At 47.5% G+C, this 19,244-nt stretch overlaps 2 protein-coding genes across 21 annotated transcripts in view; one reads left to right on the top strand and one right to left on the bottom strand.

Moving 5' to 3' along the window:
• The window catches only part of TNXB (tenascin XB), a 158,405-nt gene extending 143,467 nt beyond the window's left edge, over nt 1–14,938 (top strand). For 12 of the 20 annotated variants that reach the window (XM_061619540.1, XM_061619545.1, XM_061619544.1 and 9 more), the window contains 10 exons: nt 1,515–1,658; nt 1,916–2,035; nt 4,201–4,344; nt 4,845–4,975; nt 5,262–5,394; nt 7,667–7,818; nt 8,754–8,850; nt 10,166–10,327; nt 10,857–11,020; nt 12,063–14,937. In XM_061619540.1, the coding sequence (XP_061475524.1) occupies nt 1,515–1,658; nt 1,916–2,035; nt 4,201–4,344; nt 4,845–4,975; nt 5,262–5,394; nt 7,667–7,818; nt 8,754–8,850; nt 10,166–10,327; nt 10,857–11,020; nt 12,063–12,158 (1,343 nt within the window). In that variant the 3' untranslated portion in view covers nt 12,159–14,937. Of the gene's footprint in view, nt 1–1,514; nt 1,659–1,915; nt 2,036–4,200; nt 4,345–4,844; nt 4,976–5,261; nt 5,395–7,666; nt 7,819–8,753; nt 8,851–10,165; nt 10,328–10,856; nt 11,021–12,062 lie in introns of all 20 variants that reach the window. The other 8 variants (XM_061619534.1, XM_061619532.1, XM_061619533.1 and 5 more) reach the window with 2 other exon arrangements.
• Nucleotides 14,657–19,244, bottom strand: part of LOC133381117 (steroid 21-hydroxylase) — a 42,887-nt gene continuing 38,299 nt past the window's right edge. Inside the window, exons 9-10 of the mRNA XM_061619702.1 lie at nt 17,586–17,689; nt 14,657–16,998 (exon numbers count right to left, since the gene is read on the bottom strand). Coding sequence (XP_061475686.1) covers nt 16,736–16,998; nt 17,586–17,689 — 367 coding nt within the window. The 3' untranslated portion in view covers nt 14,657–16,735. The remainder of the gene's footprint in view (nt 16,999–17,585; nt 17,690–19,244) is intronic.

Raw genomic sequence — 19,244 nt, 5'->3', positions numbered from 1 at the left:
TTCAAGGTGCAGCACATCAGAGCCACCAATTCTGCAGTCCATCAGCAATTTTCAGAGGGCTATTTTTTGCTTTTGTAACCTTTGGGAGGGTGAAGGAGGCACAAACTCTGTCTGAATATCAAGCAGGGTGTGAAACAAAGTTTGAGGGGCAAGTGTTTAGACGGGGTGGATATTTACAGTGAGGTCACTTGGATGAAGGTTCATGATAGGTAGAGCATCTGATTTGCATGGTGAAGGTCCCTGTTCCAGTCCTCAGTGTCTCCAGTTAGGGCTAAGAATGCCCTCTCTCTAAGACTCTACAGGACCACTTCCAGTCAGTGTAGATAGTGCTGAACTAGATGGACCAACGGTCTGACTCAGTATAAGGTTGCTTCCTATGTTCCTAACTAAACTTGGTTCTGTGGGCTGGGGTACCATAAGCCATGCTGAATTGGCATCAGCCCAAAAGGTATATCTGGCCCAGTGGCCAGCTCCTAGCTGTGGTCAGCCAGATACCTATGGATGCCTGAGGCAAGGACCCCATCCCTCTTGATGACTGTCCCCAGCACTTGACAAGCAGAGGCACATTGCCCCCTAACATGGCAGTTCTCTTTCATGATTATTCATTGGATAACCTCTCTCTCTCTTTCTCAGACAGACAGACAGAACTGAGCTGCATGCATCAGTGGTCTGATTCAGTATAAGGTGGCTTCCTAGCTTCCTATGTCCACCATTTTATTTATTTATTTATTTAACTAATTAATTGATATCCCACCCTTACTCCCAGCAGGAGCCCAATTTTTTAACCTTTTCAAGTGCCAAACCACTGCTCCAAGGAGCTGCTTGCTCAGCTGGCACATAGTGTGAAGTTGAAGGCTGGCACGTCCCTAGGAATGACACTACATCGTCATAGCATCATTCCTACTTTCCTAGGTATTGCTGGGGATAATATATGGCTGCCCCATTGGCCCATGCAAGTCCCTGAAATCTCCCTGCTTTGGTAGAGAATCAATGGTCCAATAAACGGCGTGGGTAGAATTGTGCCCCAGTTTTCAGTCTTTTCAACCCACTGCTTACATTTTTACCAGATATTCTCATGGTAGTTAGGGTTGGGGGAGAGATTTGATTCAGTTCACACTTAAAGGCAAATCTGCCTCATTTGCACTTTCCAAAAAAATAAGCAAACTGAAACACAACCATTTTTCAAAATCCACACTCAGAATTTTGCAAAGCAGTTCTCCACCTAAGTAATGCTAATGCATTTTCAGGAGGATTTTTTTTTCTTTTTAAATCACAAATTGATGTGGAAATGTGGAGAATTGAATTTAGGATTGGAAAAATAAGAACCTGAGAGAAATCAGTTGTCAGACTTGCCTGTCCCTAGTGACAGTCATGCTGTTGCCATCCACCCACCCGAGGCCAGCAGTCTTGGCCTTTGCCCACCCAGCATGCTGGCTGATGGGAGCTGAATCCGGAGGGCAAAAGCTGTCCTGCCGGTTCGTGGAGAGATTTGAGATCTAGTCATTCTGTTGCAGGTGAGCCGAGAAGCATAATTGTGGATGGATCCAAGCTCAAAACAACCATTGAGGATCTGACCCCTGGCGCCAGCTATGAGGTCACTGTGATGTCTCTTCGTGGGTTTGAAGAGAGCGAGCCCTTGGTGGGTTACGTCACCACAGGTATGTCACTGTTATGCAACGACAGTCTCTTCAATCACTTTTAGCCTCCTCCAAGAAGCAGGAACCCACTTTGGGGAGCAGCCTTATATGACGTCTAAGTCAGACCGATTGGTCTATCATGCCTGGTATGCCAGTGTATCTCCAGGGTTTCAGGGTAAAGGAAAAGGTTATCTTCCCCTTCCTTTTTTCCTGGGATCCTTTTGCCTGGATATGCTGGGAGCTTGCACCTCCCTCAGTAGCCTCCTGTCTCCTCCCAGTTCCAGACGGTCCTGCTGACTTGCGCGCTGTCAGCGTCACTGACTCATCAGCCGTGCTGACATGGCATCCTGCTGTGGCTGAGATGAACAACTACATTGTCACCTATGGACCGGCTGGGGGTGAGCTTTGGGGATTTGCACAGGGGTGGGAATGATGTTCCTTGTCCCATCCAGGAAGGACAAAGCTGAGCATGTTGCTAGTTCATAATATTTGTGGCCATGCGATGTGGTGATAATGGCTGCTAAGCTACTGTAAGGGTGGGCAGCGCTTGGGCTCCTGGGTCTGCTGCATTACATAAGAACATAAGAAGAGCCTGCTGGATCAGGCCAGTGGCCCATCTAGTCCAGCATCCTGTTCTCACAGTGGCCTGGGGGAAGCCCGCAAGCAGGACCCAAGCGCAAGAACACTCTCCCCTCCTGAGGCTTCCGGCAACTGGTTTTCAGAAGCATGCTGCCTCTGACTAGGGTGGCAGAGCACAGCCATCATGGCTAGTAGCTTGTTTTTACTAGATGCTCGAGGTCCACCAAGTGGAGTCAGAAGATCATATCTAATGTCAGCCCTACTCAGAATAGACCCATTTAAAATAATAAGTAACCTAGGTTCGTTAATTTCAATGAGTTTACTTCTAACTTAGTTGGATGCAAAATAGTGGCTCAGGGAGGTAGAAAGAGGTTCATAATTAAGGAACAGGGTGTAGTGGTTAGAGTGCCAGTCTAGGACCTGGGAAACCAGGATTCAGATTCCCACTCTGCCCATGACGCTCACATGACATGCCAGTGACCATGTCTTAGCCTACCCTGCCTCACAGCATTGCTGTGAGGATAAGATTGGGAGGGACAAAACCATACATGCCACCTTGAGCTCCTTACGGGAAAGGTGTGATATAAATCAAATAATACTAATATTAATACATGGTCCAGATTAAGAATTTGTTTTCAGTATCAGAACTGAGCTTGCACATTAAAACATTTCACACATTAAAAAACCCACTTCTGTTTCCCCCCCCAAAAAAGGCTCTTCATTTTAGCAGCCTAATTTAGAGAGTGGGGGGCTTTTTGTTGCTGCTGCTGTTACACAATTGGGAGTCAGAAACCCTTGCTGATCTACCATAAATCACCCAGAGATCCACTAGTAGAGGTAGATTCCCAGGTGCATTTGTGCCAAGAGGGGAGTCCGGTGTGACTGATTTGATAGTCCACTGTGCCTCACCATTCCGTAGCAAGACTAGGGCCTGGGCAAGATTGCCAGCGCTGCCTACTGGAACATCCCTCAGAGCATCCAGGAGTCCATTGGATCCCATAAGTCTCTGGGGGTGGACCATGTTAATAGGTGGCGGAGGAATTGGTGCCATCATACCAAACTACACCAGGACGTGGTCTGACCATGACAACAAGGCAATTTCAAACCCCACCCCTCCCTCCCAGCATCCAGACTACCCTCATCCAGTCCTGGGTCAAAGACTAGACTGAGTGTGTGCCTTGCCCCTGTGTATTGGATAAGTGACAAACTGAGATAGCCCCATGCTTGCCATGGAAGTTGTGAAGTGGTACGTTTTTGCCCACTCCAAAACTAGAAAGCTTTTTAAAAGGGTTAGAAATTAAACCACAGATGACAAGTTTGTCTGCAGCTCCAAATGGAACTTCCACATTCAGAGGCAGTGCACCTCTGAATACCAGTTTAGGTGGGGGCAGGCAGTGATGGAAGGCTCTTGCCTTCATGCCCTTCTTATGGGCTTCCTGGAGGTAGGAAACTGGGGATGGGGGAGAAATTCAGTTCAGTTTGCTTTGAAAGGCAAATCTACTCACTTCACACTTAGCACCGCATGAACCAAACTCCACATTACCAATACATGAACCAAAACACAGCCATCCTTCAAAATTCACACTGCTCCAAATTTTGCAATGCAGTTTTCCAGCCAAGTAATGTGTTCAAAACTGCATGTATTAGGATAAAGTGTGCATAAACATGTGAATATTCATGAAAATAACATGCAAAACTGCATTATCTCAGGGGGAAATGCTTTGCAAAACGGTGAATTTTAAGGCAAAATTGCATGCAAACGTATACTGTATATTAGGAGAAATTCTCACTAAAATGCCAATGTGTTTTCATGAGGACTTTCTGTTTTTTTTAAAAAATATCACAAAGCGATTGGGGGACTTGAGGAACTGAACCTAATAATGGCAAATGAGGAACTGAGAGAAACTGTCACGGACAGATTGGCCTCTCCCTACTTGACAAAGGGCCTTCCTGTATAATGCACCCTCTTCTCTCTTTCTGCCAGGCACGAGGGTCTCCGAGTCAGTGCCAGGGAACCGGAACCAGCTGCCACTATCAGGCCTGCGTCTGGACACAGAATATCGGGCCAGCGTCTACGGGGAGAGAGATGGAAACCGCAGCTCTCCCATCAGCGCCACTTTCACCACCGGTATGTGGATGGGGCTGGGGAGGAGAGAGGGTCAATTCAGAGGTTCACAAAGGGGGAATGAAAAGCGGCCATTGGAGACTGGAAGAAATGAAATTAATTTGGGAGGGAGACGCATTCTGAGCATATTCTCCCTCCACTGACAAAGGCACAATGCCTCTGTATCACTGGAGACTGGTGGCTCTGATGTCAGTGGGGCAGTGAATCCACATCCTGCTGTGGACAGCTCCTGGAAAGTTTGAACTAAAACCCAGTGCAGATACACCGCCCCACTGACATCAGTGCCACCAGTCTCCACTGCTCTGAACAGCAGTTACTGGGAATCGCAAGGGGGCATTTCATTGCTACCTAATGGATCCAACAGGGCTCCTCTTCGGTCCCTCTGGCTTATACCGCTGGGAGGGACATGATGAACTAGGAGAGGTAGAAATTTTCCTCACGTTAGGTGCATACTTCTTTATTGCTTTGGGGTATTGTTAACCCTTTACCTCTTCATTCTCCAGGAGCAGATGGACCCCGGGATCTCCAGGCTACTGACATCTCGCCCCGCAGTGCTCATCTTGTCTGGTCACCACCCCGCGCTCCTCCTGAGGGATATCTGCTAAGTTATAAAACCCCGTATGGGCAATCAAAGGTACCTGGCCATGTGGCATTGCTCTTGTTATGTGCTCCACAGCTCCCCGAGAGGTGAGAATTCCCAGGGATAGGAATACACTCCCAAACAATTCCCCAACAAGAATATATGAAGTGTCAAGACTCATTGGCCCATTCATCTGTCAGATATTGGTGCTGGGAATGCTCCCAGCTATGGTAGAAGCACGAACGGTTGGGACAAGACTGTAGGTCATGATCTGTGTATGTTTCACATCTTATTTATTGCTGGTTTGGTCTTTCCTTGCCCATTATTATCTGCTCCACAGGAGATCCCCTTGGATGCTTCTGTCACCTCGCACAAACTCCAGAACCTCATTCCTTCCAGCCGGTACCAGGTTCAAGTCCAGGCGCTGAGGAGAGGCACACCAACAGCCCCCACCTCCACTTCCTTCACCACCGGTAATAGCTCTTCCAGCTTCCTGCAGTCTCCTGTCATCAAGCAGCTTATAGAACCTCCTAGGGTGCTTGCACACATGAGGCTTCAATTGCTTTGCAAAACCAGCACTGGAAAGAATACGCAAATGCCTCTTCTCCCAGTTTCTGTTGTGCAGTGATGAAATTCAAATGTGAAAATAAAGGTCAAAAATGTTACAGGTGTGCCACATAATATTCATTCTGCCACTTGTAAGAAATTGACCTTTTAATGTGGCAAGGCCCACACTTTGGAATTCCCTGCCTATTGACATTAGACAGGTACATTTGTTGTACTCTTTTCTAAAGACATTTTTGTTCAAGCAAGCTTATTCAGACATATAGAAGCTGACGTCTGTTTTAATCTGTTTTTAGCTTAACTGTTGATTTTAACTTTTATTAATTCCTGTTTTTAACTTTTTCTTTTATTGTCAGCTTTAATGTTTGCTTTATTTTTTGTAAACCGTTTAGAAGTTCTGTTGACAATCAACTAGTATACAAAATTTGTTAGGTACAATAAATAAACCGTTACTTTAAGCCTCACATGTGAACACACTCCTAGAAGAGGAGAAGGGACTGCTATATTTTCTGAAACAAGTGGCTGCACTCTTGCGTTCTTAGAAACTGGTGCCACACGCTCAATCCCTTTATGTTGCAGAATGGAAAGATTCTAGGGCTGAGCAAAAATGGGCTCCCAAAAGTCTCTGCACTGTTTGTGGGTTGTGAAATTGGGGATGGGGGCAATTTGCTGAATATTCTGATGTGAGGACAGTTTTTATCCGAAAATCTCTTCTGAGCAGTGTTGACTGGTGCCCATTGGAACTGGCAGAGCAGAATGAAGAGAGCCCAACAGTAGATGGAGCCAGAGTGAATGAGAGGCTGAGCCAACTGATTCTCGTTATGTCCCCATCTTGCTCTTCCCTGCTGAGTTCTACAAGGGCAACCCTGAGACTAAGGTGGAGGGCGAGGAGGCTGTCAACCGGGGCTACCCTCTGCCCTGTCTGTAAAAAGGCAGGACCGGGCCCATTCCCCCATTCCACAGTTTCTGGAACATTTTGGCTTACTTATATTGAATCAAAGTCTATTGCTCCTTCATATGGATAGACAAAGGCAGCAGTGGGATAAGCCGAGGAGCAATGGAAGTAAAGAGGAGGGGCTCAGCCCATTGCTTCCTTCAACAATATTAAAATAATACTGAGCAAAATTTAAACTGGATCAACGGTTGCACCCAAAATTATTAGATGGCGTAATTTGCGAGAGTATTCTTTGTACTCAAGTCCTGCTTGTGGGTTTCCCATGAACAACTGGTTGGCCGCTGTGAGAAGAGGATGCTGGAGTAGATGGGCCACTGGCCTGAAACAGCAGAGTCTTCTTATGTTAATTCGCCAAATGTTCACCAGAGGAAGATGAAATTCTCCAACAGTTCAGGAGGAACTTGAAAAAATGTCAGAAAATTATTTTTCTGAAACATTTAGGCTCATCCCTAGAAGCCCTCCCCTTGCATCTATGGCATTTTGCCTCTAAAGGGCTACCTTTTCAAAGGAGTACCCATGTTAGTCTGTTGCAGCAAAATCAACATAGTCTTGTGACACCTTAAAAAAGCTAATGCCATAATAAAATTTGTCTTTAAGGTGCTGCAAGATTCTGCTGATGTTATTTTGACAGCACAATAGCTCATAGTCCATCTGGATTAAGAACTGTCTTGCTAAGTAAAACCCAGGGCCCGTCTCATCTAACTTTTTCTTGAACATTAGCAAGGCTTCAGAAGCCGTTGGGAAGCTCATAAGCAAGATGCGAGCCAGCCCTTAAATGTGTGTCCCCAGCAGCTGGTGTTCAGAGGGGTACTACTCCTGAAAATGGAGGTTCTTCTGTTATATTCTATGGCTGACAAGTGGGATATACAATAAAATGTTGCAGTATGGAGTACTTCTCTTCAGGGTTCAAGCCAACTGGCCATGCTCTCTTCCAGAATACTCCATTCCACCACCACCCTCCTCCCCAGTTTCCTGTTTGTTCACCTCTCAACAGCAAGTCATCATTCTGTCCATCAGTCCTCAGTGAGATTTTTTTGGGGGAGGGCTCCTGAATTTCCCCCCGTAAAGTTCTGCAAACCTTAGGATTCCCTAGAGCCTCCTGATACTTCCTGCTTGTGCACATGGATAGCACCATTTTGGCTACAGAAGGATCAGCAATCTGAGAATGAGTATGCAGGTAGCCTATAGAACAGCCATTGACAGGTCATCTTTTCTTTCCACGGCAGGACATCTGATATACCCCTTTCCTCGGGATTGCGCAGAGGAGAGCCTGAATGGGCCAGGACCCTCAAGGACGACGACAATTTATCTTGGGGGCAAGCAGGACCGCCCCTTGCAGGTGTACTGTGACATGGAGACTGATGGAGGAGGCTGGATAGTAAGTATGAAGGGTGTGGCTGGAGGGGGGAATGGAATTATGGGTAAACATATTCAGACGTGTATTCAATGCTAATCCTACTCTGAATAGACCCATTGAAATGAATGGACATGATTAACTCAGGTCCATTAATTTCAGCATGTCTAGTGTAGTGGTTAAGGTGTTGGACTACGACCTGGGAGACCAGGGTTCGAATCCCCACATAGCCATGAAGCTCAGTGGGTGACCTTGGGCCAGTCACTGCCTCTCAGCCTCATGAAAACCCAGTTCACAGGGTCGCCATAAGTCGGGATCGACTTGAAGGCAGTACATTTTTTTAGTTGGATACAACATATCCAACAAAATATGTAGAACTGGATATAGTTTTTAATGTTTGTGTGTGTATATATAGTCATCATCATCATCACCACAACCCTCAAAAGTGGCACAGAAAATAGATTTCAGAAATAGATTCACCCATCCCACAGTGGTTTCTGCATTTCTACAACTTGTATTGTCCAAGATTGTGTTGGAAGCAGAATACACCACCTTGAGAATCCTTGTTTCCATTAATAAAATTTCTAGCCCCTAAGACTGCAAAACAAAGCTTGGAAACTTACGGCTGGTGGACATTTCAGAAGCTGATGGGAGCTGAGCAGATTTCAAGCCAGGGGCATGACGTCAATGCTCCACGTAGCCCTTTGCCAGTCCCTGTGACTAATGGAATAAATTATGCAAAACAAATATACGCTAAAGGGCTTGGATTGAATAATCTATGGAGGAGGAGAAATTCCAATGTTTGGACAACCCTGATGTGAAATTTATTTATTTACCCACAGCAGACATAAACACATCAAAAGATCATTTGGGCAGCAAGGATGTCTGCTGACACACATGCACAAACTGCCTGCCATTTTGCTCTTCCTTCACCACCTCCTCTTCCTCCTCCTCATTAGGTCTTTCAGCGTCGGATGAATGGCGAAACCGATTTCTGGCGTGACTGGCAGGATTATGCCACCGGCTTTGGCAACCTTACCCGGGAATTTTGGCTAGGTATGTACTTCGCGATGCTGGATTATATTTCTTCCATCCATATCACAGGATGTTGTTGCCCTTTTGTTGCTACTGTCTTTTTTAAACTGGGAAGAGGCTGCGAGCACATGGCATGAGAAAAGGCTTTTAGCGCTGAGCTGGGATTTAAAACCAGGCCTCTGAAACATGAGCCAACAGACCAGGGATGGAGAACCTTAGGCCTGAGGGCCAAAGGTGACCCTCCAGGCCTCTTTTTCTGGCTGTTGAGATTCTCCCCAGGCCACACCTCCACTTCCTGGGCCGCATCCCTCACTGGCCTTGTTTGACACTTTCCTTGGGTGTTTTTGCCCGACTGAAATTTCTCCTTGAATTCTGTCAATGCCTCTTGCTTGTCTGAATGAAGGATAGAGGTGTGCGTGTGAGGCTGTGTAAAAACTAGCCTACAATACAAAAGTAACATCTACATTCCTTGCCCCACCCAGTTTTGCCTCTGGCCCCACACACCACTGATATGTGGCTCCCAGAAGTTTGCCCAGAAGGGAATGTGGCTCTTGGGTTAAAAATATGTCCCCCAGCCCTGCAGTAGGCTAACCACACTGCCTTGCTTCCTACCCCCCACCACCCCAAGCTTCCAGAGAGCTAACGGCCCGGTGGCTGAGAGGCGGAGCTGTCAGCAGGAAGCCCTTGGTTCACAGTTCACCTCTGCCATGAACTCACTCGGTGTATTATTAGGCTCCACTATAGAAATGCAGGATATAGAGAGATAAAATAGGTGGTCTCAGGCAAGCCGCTGTCTCTCATAGCATTAGTGACTTAATTATTTATAAATTGAGTCATTTGTTATTATTTATTATATTAGTCACATTTTTGCACTTAGGTATCTCAAAGCAACTTACACAATAAAAATAGAAATAACAAAAACATTAAAATCAGGTCTAAAAAGAACAGTAAGTAAAGACTAAAATAATCTTCCGAAAATATATTTAAAAGGAACAAGTCCTACCCAGCCCAATCAAGAACGAGCACAACAAAGGCCACTGACATATGTAACAACCCTCTTGATTCAAAAATGAAAACCTGAGCAAATAAGAATATTTTTGCCTGGTGCCTAAAGGCTGACAATGATGGATGGCACCAGATGTGCTTCCCTCAGAACAGCACTCCACAAACAGGGAGCCACCACTGAAAAGGGCCATTCTCATTTGCACAAAGATACCATCAGCCTCTTTTCCAAAGGAAATGAAACATGCAAAGGCTAAGTTACCGTCGTGTTGCAGGGGGAGGGGAGAAGGAGGGGCAAAACAGGACCCATCCGGCTCTTCTGCTTGCTCTCCAGGGAATGATGCTCTGCACCAGCTGACATCATCAAGGGACTTTGAGCTGCGCGTGGATCTCCGTGCCAGGAATGAGTCTGTCTATGCCACCTACCAAAATTTCCGCGTGGATCCCCCTGCCGATTATTACCGCCTGCACGTGGGTGGTTACAGTGGCACGGCTGGTGAGTGGGACTGGGAGTGCTTCCAGACTGTTTCTATTTTCAGGTGGGATTCGATCACATACTAGCAAATTCAGATCGCACAGTTAAACCTGACTGGGAAGTCTTTGGCAACAAAATCAGCCTTTTTTGGCTAGTGGTCATAGATGGCCTAATCCTTTTTTAGCCATCTAAGTTGGCGGCCATCACCGACTCTTCTGGAAGTGAGTTTCCATGCTTTAACTGTGTTGTGTGTGGAAAAGGACTTCCTTTTGGCTGTCCTGCATCTTCCAACATGGTTAAAAGGCTTTTAACAAGTCTTCTCCCTCTCCCTAGATGCTCTGGCTGCTGCTCAAAGATACATAACAATACCTGCCAATGTGCTCCATAGATTTGCGTGTGTGTGTGGGGGAGGGTTGAGTGTGCATGAGTCAAGGAGACCCACAAGGCAAAAACAGAGGGTTAAATAATCCCAGGCTGGGCACAGGCCTAAGGTAGAAGATTCATCCTCCGTTTTCCATTTTCCCTTCTCTCCCCTTTCTCACTTGTACAGGCGATGCTCTCACCTACCACTCTGGCAGCGTCTTCTCCGCCCGGGACCGCGACCCTAACAGGCTCATCATCCCATGTGCTGTCTCTTATCGCGGTGCATGGTGGTACCGCAACTGCCACTATACCAACCTCAACGGGCTGTATGGGAACAGCCGCGACCACCAGGTATCCGCAAGATGGGCAAGTGTGCGCAGGGGGAGGAGGAAAGGGCAGTTACATCTTATTTAAAAAACATGCTCTGAACTGTTGAGAGACGGGCAGGCATTCAACAGGTGAAGCCGTTCCTAATGTAGAATGGGGAAGCATCACTTTCCCAATTTCTACCGCCTGTGGAGTTGTCAAAAAGCATGGGGCCTTTGTTAAAAATTTAAGAACATAAGAAGAGCCCTCCTGTATCAAAACAAAGGCATATCTCATCCAGGATCATCTTACAGTGGACAACCAGCCCTCTAGGTCAGGGATGGCGAGCCTGTGACATTGGACTACAACTCCCATTGTTCGTGATCACTGGCCATGTTGGCTGAGGCTGATGGGAAATGTAATCCAACATAATCAGAGGGCCACTGGTTCCCCATGCCTGCAGAAATTAATTCCACATAACAGGAATGAGGAACCTATGGCCCTCCAGATGTTGCTTGACTGCAAGTTCCATCAGCTCCAGCCTGCATGGCCAATGGTCAGGGATGATGGGAGTTGTAGTCAAACAACATCTGGAGGGCCAGAGGTTAAGTTCTTCATTCCAATTCTTTTCAGGCACACATAATTGGCCACATCTGCACCATACATTTAAAGTCATGGCTTCCCCCAAGAACCCTGGAAACTGTAGACTGCTAAGGGTACTGAGTACCTTAGGATACTCTTGTTCCTCTCAGAGAGCCACAATTTCCAAAGTGGTTTAACAATCAGTTCCTTTTCCCAGGGAACTCTGGGAACTGTAGCTCTGTATAGGAAACAGCAGCCTCCTAACAACTCTCAGCACCCTTAAGAAACTACAGTTCCCAGGATTCCTTGGGGGAAGCCATGATTGATTAAAATGGTTGTAATAGTGCTTTAAATACATGGTGCAGATAGAGCCGTTAGTCTTGCCTTTTTTTCTTCACACTGATTCTCTCTTATCAGGAGATAGGCTATTCCTACATTTGTGTACAACTCCTTGCTTCCCACCTGTTGCTGCCCTCTCACTCTCTTTCTTTGCCTCTTATCCAAGGGCGTCAGCTGGTTTAACTGGAAAGGATTTGAGTTTTCCATCCCCTTCACCGAGATGAAACTACGACCCCGGGGCTTCCAGCTGCGGCGGGCGTGAGCAAAGGAAGGAGGCTGCAGAACTGACTAAGGGGGAGAGCAGAGGAGGGAGGGAGAAGCAGGAGCAAGATCTAGCAACTACCCCTCCACAACGGGATCTCACACCCTGCCTTAATTTCCCCTGAGAAAAGAAGATGGATGGAGCAAAACAAAGAAAAGGGACAAATGTTTCTAAAAAGCACCTGGTAGTATTCTTTTTTCCCTTCTCCTGCTGACCGGCCACAAGATGACGTGGATGCACAGAACCCAGAGGGAGTCCACGACGATGGAAGAAAGAGAATTGAGCGGGTTGGAATCGTTTGGATCATGTTGCAGAATAGCTGTACAGCAACCTGGTTAGCAACTAGTTTTCCTAGAGAGCCACTGATAAGGGAGTGAGGGCAGATTGGCCAACGCCCCAGTCCCTAAAATGGGTTGGCAGCAAAACCATTTTCTCCTCTACGATGCTTCTTTCAGCTAGCAAAACTAGCTAGGCCAATTCATATCCTTCAAAGGGGTGGACTTTGGCCCAGGATCCTCCAGTTGTTGACGCACACACACACCCCACTCCTGCCCAGGTTCCTGCTCCCACAGAAGTTGTATCTCATAATCATTCCCAGCCAGCCTTCCCTCTTCGGCTTCACCAACGGTCCACATCTCCTCTCCCCCAAATACTATTCAGAAAGGAGATAAACTCATAAACAGTTGCTGAAAGCAGGTTAACGTTAAAAGCACTTTTTATTTTTAGGCATTTATTTTGCCCCTCCCGGGAATCTTGTGAACTGAAGCTATGTACCCTGCCCACCCCTCACCTCCACATTAAAGCTTTTGACTCTTTTGTCCCCTCTCTCAATCCCTCCCCTAAACTAATCTTCGTAAAGAATGGACAGAAATAGAAGAACGGAATGAGGAGGTAAGAAGTCAGTTTAAAAGATCACAGAATGAAAACAGAGCTGACCAATGTGGATTGAAGAGACACCCCCAACCATCAACTGATTTCAGCTGGCAGGCAAGGATGATTCTGCTGTCCCTATCGGGTATGGGGAATCTTTGGCTCTCGTTGGGCTCCAGCTCCCATCAGCCCAAGGGCCAGGGATGATGGAAGTTGTGGTCCAACAACTTCTGGAGGGCTACAGGTGTCCACAGCCCTGGGTTAAACATTCTGATAAAGCTCCAGATGAAGTGATAAGTGGAAATCTGTTCTCGAAGTGTTTCTTTTTAATGAATGAGATGAAGCCAGCAAGAGCACAACAGAAAGCCATGGTCAGAATACTAGGATTTGTTAAAAAATTAGTTGTGTAACAGTTCTGAAGCAAACTACAGCACTGCTTGACTTGTATGTGCAAAGATAGGGGGGGATCTTGAACTCCACAAGCCCCACTGCCGTATCCCCTCCCCTCATTTTTAGCCGAACTGTGCCTCCCCTGTCGCCTTCTAAAAAGAGTAGTTGAGGGAGCCTTTGCAGACTATAAAGGGGTCAGGGTCCTCTGTTCCACCACTGCCATTGAAAACTGGCCCCAGATCACAACCAACTCAGCCCTCCTGCACCTCTGCCTCCCTCCCCACACAGACGCTGGAGAGCCCATCTTGGTTACTAGGAATGGAAGCAGCTACCTTATACTGAGATAGACCATTGGTCCATCTAGCTCAGTATTGCCTACACTGACTGGCAGTAGCCCTCCAGGGTTTCAGGCAGGAGTCTTTCCCCAGCTCTTCCTGGGGACTGAATGGGGGATTGAACCTGGGACCTGTCCTCCTGTAGGGAAAGCAGATGCTCCCTACCACTGAGCTGCTTCCCTTCAAAATGGGAGCACAAGCCTCATCCAACTCCTAGGCAACTGAGATGAAAGAGTATGAGGAGGGCAGGCAAGGAGATGTTTCCAATCTCCCTGGCAGGATATTCAGTTCTTGCTGTCTGTTTTTTGCTCTCGTTGTAAAAAGCCAGCTGCGCACATTGTGCACTCTGCACCTTTCTGACCATCATCGTCAGTAGCTCCTTGGCCAAGATCTGAAGAAAGATGGGACAAGTGGACTTGTGCATACGGTGTCTGAAGGCCCTCTAAATAGTAGCACCTGCCCTTAGCACTTTGGAGACAGGAGCAGGGGAGGGGGACAGGTCACAGGAAAGGGTGTTTTTTCCCCCTGATGGGGCAGCAAGGCAGGGAGGCCACATGTGACGCTCCTTCCCTGGCTCTCCCTGTCAGGTTCCTACCTGCTCGTGGTTACTGCCTGTCTCTAGGCACCACCAGGGACTCCACCAGTCCAGACCGCTCTCTCTTATGATTTCTCTCCCCGCTCTAGCACAGATCTCAACAGATCCCCCTGCTAGGCAACCACCAGTCACGTCCTAATACTAGTATTCCCAGAGACTCTGAATACTGGTATTGTTATTCTCTTCACCGCTGCCACCATTTGTTACAGTTTCCCTTCAGCCTTGGTCATTACCTTACCCTCCCTTCTGGTCTGTGAAACCCCAGCCAAGGATCAGGCCTTTGGTAAACCAAATTAAGTATTTATTAAAGATAACAAAGCTAACAAGATTTCTTCTTAAGGCACATAAGCATATGGTTTTACTCAATACTAATCTGAACTCCACCCCCCTCCTTTCCTTTCCTGATGGGGCAGAAGCGGCCATTAACTCCATTTAAAGTAGGGCAGGGTATCTGCACGGGATGGGAGGGGCAGGCTGTACAGTGTTAATTTTTAGGGGGTTGGGGTAAAAAAATTCTCTATACAAAGCGCTTGGGGGGGAAGTTATTTTTAGATCCTTGTGAGAAAATGTTTAAAATAAAAAAATTAAAAGGAGAGAGAATCATGTCTTTCTTTTGCTGCTCTTCTATTTGTGAAAGGGGCATTTGGCTCAGGGGCTCACAACTCCACTGTCAAAGGCAATGCGCCTCTGAATACCAGTTGCTGCACATTGCAGGGTGGGAGGTGGAGACCCAGAGTACTGCGTGTCCAGGTCCTACTTTGGGCCTCCCATTGGAGCATCGGGTTGCCCGCTGAGAGAACAGGATGTTGGACAAGGTGGGCCTTTGGCCTGATCCAACAGGGCTCTTATGTAACTTGTATAGGCTTGTGCAGTATTTTGAGAAACAAATACGATGGTTGGTCTCTTGAGACTTGGAGGGAGGAGCCTGGTGGAAAGGGGGTGGCTCCTCACAGTATGCAGCAGGGCATGGGCCACTGTCACTGCTCACTTGCTCTCCCCTCTGGGCCATAGGGAGGGTGTGTGTGAATGAGTGGGTGGCAATGGTCAGAAGCAGCACTGGCAGCAGCTAGGATGGGGCCTTTTGGTGGTGGTTTCCCTGCAGAGGTGTGAGTGCCTGGCCCTGCTGATCTCAGCCATTGGCCCTGGGAACAGATGGCGAGCCCAAAACATCTGGGGAGCAACGTTGGAAAGGTCTGGGGACAAAGCAGGTTTGAAGACACAACTTTGGAGTATCTTTTGGGGCACATTAAGCTCTATTATTCTTGTTATTTAATTAAATTGATAAGGCTACCCATCAATAAAATAAAATAATAAAATAAAATCAATAAAATTTGCTGGTGGCTAACAACCTCCGTGGCGCAGAGAGGTAAGCGGCGGTAACGCAGCCGAAGTTCTGCTCACAGCTGGAGTTCGATTCCAACGGAAGGAGGAAGTCGAATCTCTGGTAAAATGGGTCAAGGTCCACTCAGCCTTTTATCCATCTGTGGTCGGTAAAATGAGTACCCGGCATATGCTGGGGGGTAAAGAAAGGCCGGGGAAGGAACTGGCAATCCCACCCCATATATACGGTCTGCCTAGTAAACATCGCAAGACATCACCCTAAGAGTCGGAAACGACTCGCACTACAAGTGCGGGGACACCTTTATTTTTTTTAACAACATAAAAAAATCTTAATTATTTTAAAAATACAGGACTGACAAAAAATAATAACATAAGATCTTCCTTTCTAGCAGAGACGGACCAAAACAATTTGCAGCTCAGCTTACAAGCACAATAAGAGAGTGATGATGGCATATGGTTTATTTAAAACCACTTTAAAACAGTGAAGCCTGAAGGCAGCCTTCGCCAAGCTGGTGTCCTCCAGATATTGCTGGACTCCACTTCCCGTCAGCCCTAGTCAGTGTGGAACAACAGCGGTCACGGATGTTGGGAGTTGGAGTCCAGCAACGTCTGGAAGGCCACAGAGACCCTCAATCCTGGTTTAAAACACAAGATTAAAAGACTTGGATGAATAAAAAGTTCAGGATAAAAAGCTAGTATAACATACATTACATGTTGTTTGGGTTAAATTTAGTTAGAGCTTACTTATTTGTTGCATTTATTTGCCACTTTTCCTCCTAGGAGCTCAAGGCGGTCTACTTGGTTCTCCCCACTCCATATTATCCTCACAACAACCCTGTGAGGTAGGTTAGAATGAGAGACAGTGTCTGGCCGAAGGTCACTCAATGAGCTTAGTGGCCAAGTGGGATTTGAACTCTGCTCTCCCAGGTCTGATGCCCTAAGTGTTAAACCACACTGGCTGTACGTTAGGAGAGTTGCACTGGGCATGGAAAGAGAGGGCCAGGGCAGGTGAGGGAGGGGCCTTCACTCTCCCACAATGAGAGGCCTCATTTTGCAGGATCAGCCACCACCCAGGGCACCAGCCTCACCATGAATGGCTTGCAATGCACAATCATCCCAAATTGTCCCTTGAGGTCAGGGAGGCATCCAGGGGATTGGGGCAGTATCTGGAAATCCCGCAGGATGTGTGCAAGGAAGACAAAAGACTCCATGCGCCCCAGTGCTTCCCCCAGGCAGACCCGTGCCCCACAGCTGAACGGCACCAGATGCCGCTGGGCCTCCCCTGAAGTGTCGTCCTCCAGGAATCTCTCTAGGAAAGAAGAGACAGATCATGTCAGAAAGGGCGCTGCCAACCCAGGGAAAGGATCCACCAGGGGTGTTGCTGGGTACTTAAATAATTCCGCGCATGGGCCCCACATGCACAAATCTGCATAAAATTTCTGTCACACATGCGCACATATCCAGAATGTGGTCTCTCTCTTGATCCCTCTCCACAATCGCTTTCAGTCCCCCACAGTCACTTATTTTCTCTGTCTCTCTCTTGCATACACTTTCTCTTGCAGTCTCCACAGTCTCTCTCACTCACTCATACAGCCTATTTCCCTCAGTAGCACACCCCAACACTGAGTCTCCCTCTCACATCCCTGTCACTGGCACAGTCTCTTTCTCTCTCATTACACACAACCTCTCCCTCAGTCTCACATACACAGGCATGCACACACCACCCCCTCAAGTCACACAGATATAAGTCTCTCCCTCCCTCCCTCCCTCCCAGTTCCTCTTACCTATGACAGTTCTACTCTCTCTCATCAGTCTCTCTCTCTCGCTTCGTCACACACAGTCTTTCTCTCTCACACACACATATACCTATAGCTACACATACACACACAGCAATACCTGGTCTGAACTCCAGGGGGCGATTCCATGTACTCTCAGCATGATGGGCCCCATAGAGATTGGCGATGACTGTTGTGCCCTTGGGAATGGAAAACCCCGACAAACTTGAGGGTGGAGGGAGAAGGAAAAAAATTGAATTAGCCCACGTCATCTTACGAGATTCAGGGGCTTGCCTTTCTTTCCCCTCTGCCAGGACCATCTGCTCAGAGAGAGCCTAGACATCCAGTACTATCTGTATATAACACCAAGGCTGCACAGTCCTGATTGTATAATGCATAGTGATGGGTGAACTCCCCTTTACCAGATTTGGAACCGGCAAACTGAGCATTTCCCCTTCCCTTCACCCCCCCATAACTTTTTTTGTCCTGAGCTAAATTCTGAAATTTAGACCTTGTCACATTTCCAGTGATGCTGTTGAAAGTGCAACAGACTCTGAATGCCATCATTCCCTTTTCTGAACCTTGTCCAGCTCTACAGTATCCTTTTGAGGCGAGGTGACCAGAAAAATGGAAACGGACTGCCTTCAAGTTGATCCCGACTTATGGCGACCCAACGAATAGGGTTTTCGTGGTAAGCGGTATTCAGAGGGGGTTTACCATTGCCTTCCTCTGAGGCTGAGAGGCAGTGACTGGCCCAAGGTCACCCAATGAGCTTCATGGCTGTGTGGGGACCAAAACTATACACAATTCCAAATGCAATCGCGCTGATTTGTATAATGGTGTTATGATATTGGCCTGACCCTGAATCCAGAGAGAGCCTGCAGTCAATCTTGTAGCAATCAGCTCCTGGCTGGGTCAAGGGGCATAAAAGCCCAGCTGCCCTTTGGGTCCTTGGAACTCTAGGGGGACTGGAGAAGACCTGCCCTGGGGTGTGAGTACCTGAGTATCTGGGTGCTTGCTTGCTTGCTCACTGCTCTGGGTTGCTGTCTCTTGAGACAGCTGATGTCCCTGGTAAGTGCTGTAAGGACTAGAATCCTCTGCCTGACCCTGAATCCAGACAGAGGCTGCAACCAATCTTGCAGCCTCTTGCAGCAGCTCCTGGCTGGATCAGGGGGCATAAAAGCCCGGCTGCTTTTGGGCGGCAGGGCTGCTGGCAGGGCTTCCACTGAAGGGGCAACACCAAAGGGAGTCATCCCTTGGGGAGACCTGAGGGTTAGGGCATTACCACCTTCTGTTTTAAAAAAAACAATGTAGAGGAGATTGGTAGTGGGGAGGCCTGTGCAGTGAACTGAATGATAGGAAAAAGTCGCCAGATGCCTTCAGTGTGAGAGTCTGCAACTGGCAGAAGGCTGGCCCTCCCTGGGTATGAGATGGGGGGGAGTAGATGTGCCCAGTATGAAAGATATTGAGTGGGTCTGACTGTTCCCAATTCTCTCAGAGGCCTATTGGGATAACTGGTTCAGGCAGGTTTTGCTGGTGGGCTCTTGTCGGGTCCATACCAGTTATTTAGGAGGAGTCTTAGTCAGGAGGCACATGGGCGATGCCACCCCAATTTCAGTGATCATGGGTAGAGGGAGGTATAGCCATGGGGAGGTGGTGAACTACCATAGAAGACAAGGGCAAGGCTATATACGGCTTGTTCCTCACTCCCACTCCTCCCATGGACAAGTTCCTCACTGATCATTTGCTGTGCCCACTGGTCTGTGTCTATTTTTTACAC

This window comes from Rhineura floridana, chromosome 3 (genome assembly GCF_030035675.1).
Source record: "Rhineura floridana isolate rRhiFlo1 chromosome 3, rRhiFlo1.hap2, whole genome shotgun sequence".
NCBI lineage: Eukaryota > Metazoa > Chordata > Lepidosauria > Squamata > Rhineuridae > Rhineura > Rhineura floridana.
Note: the sequence above shows the minus strand (reverse complement) of the source record. Positions and strands in the feature narration are given on the sequence as shown.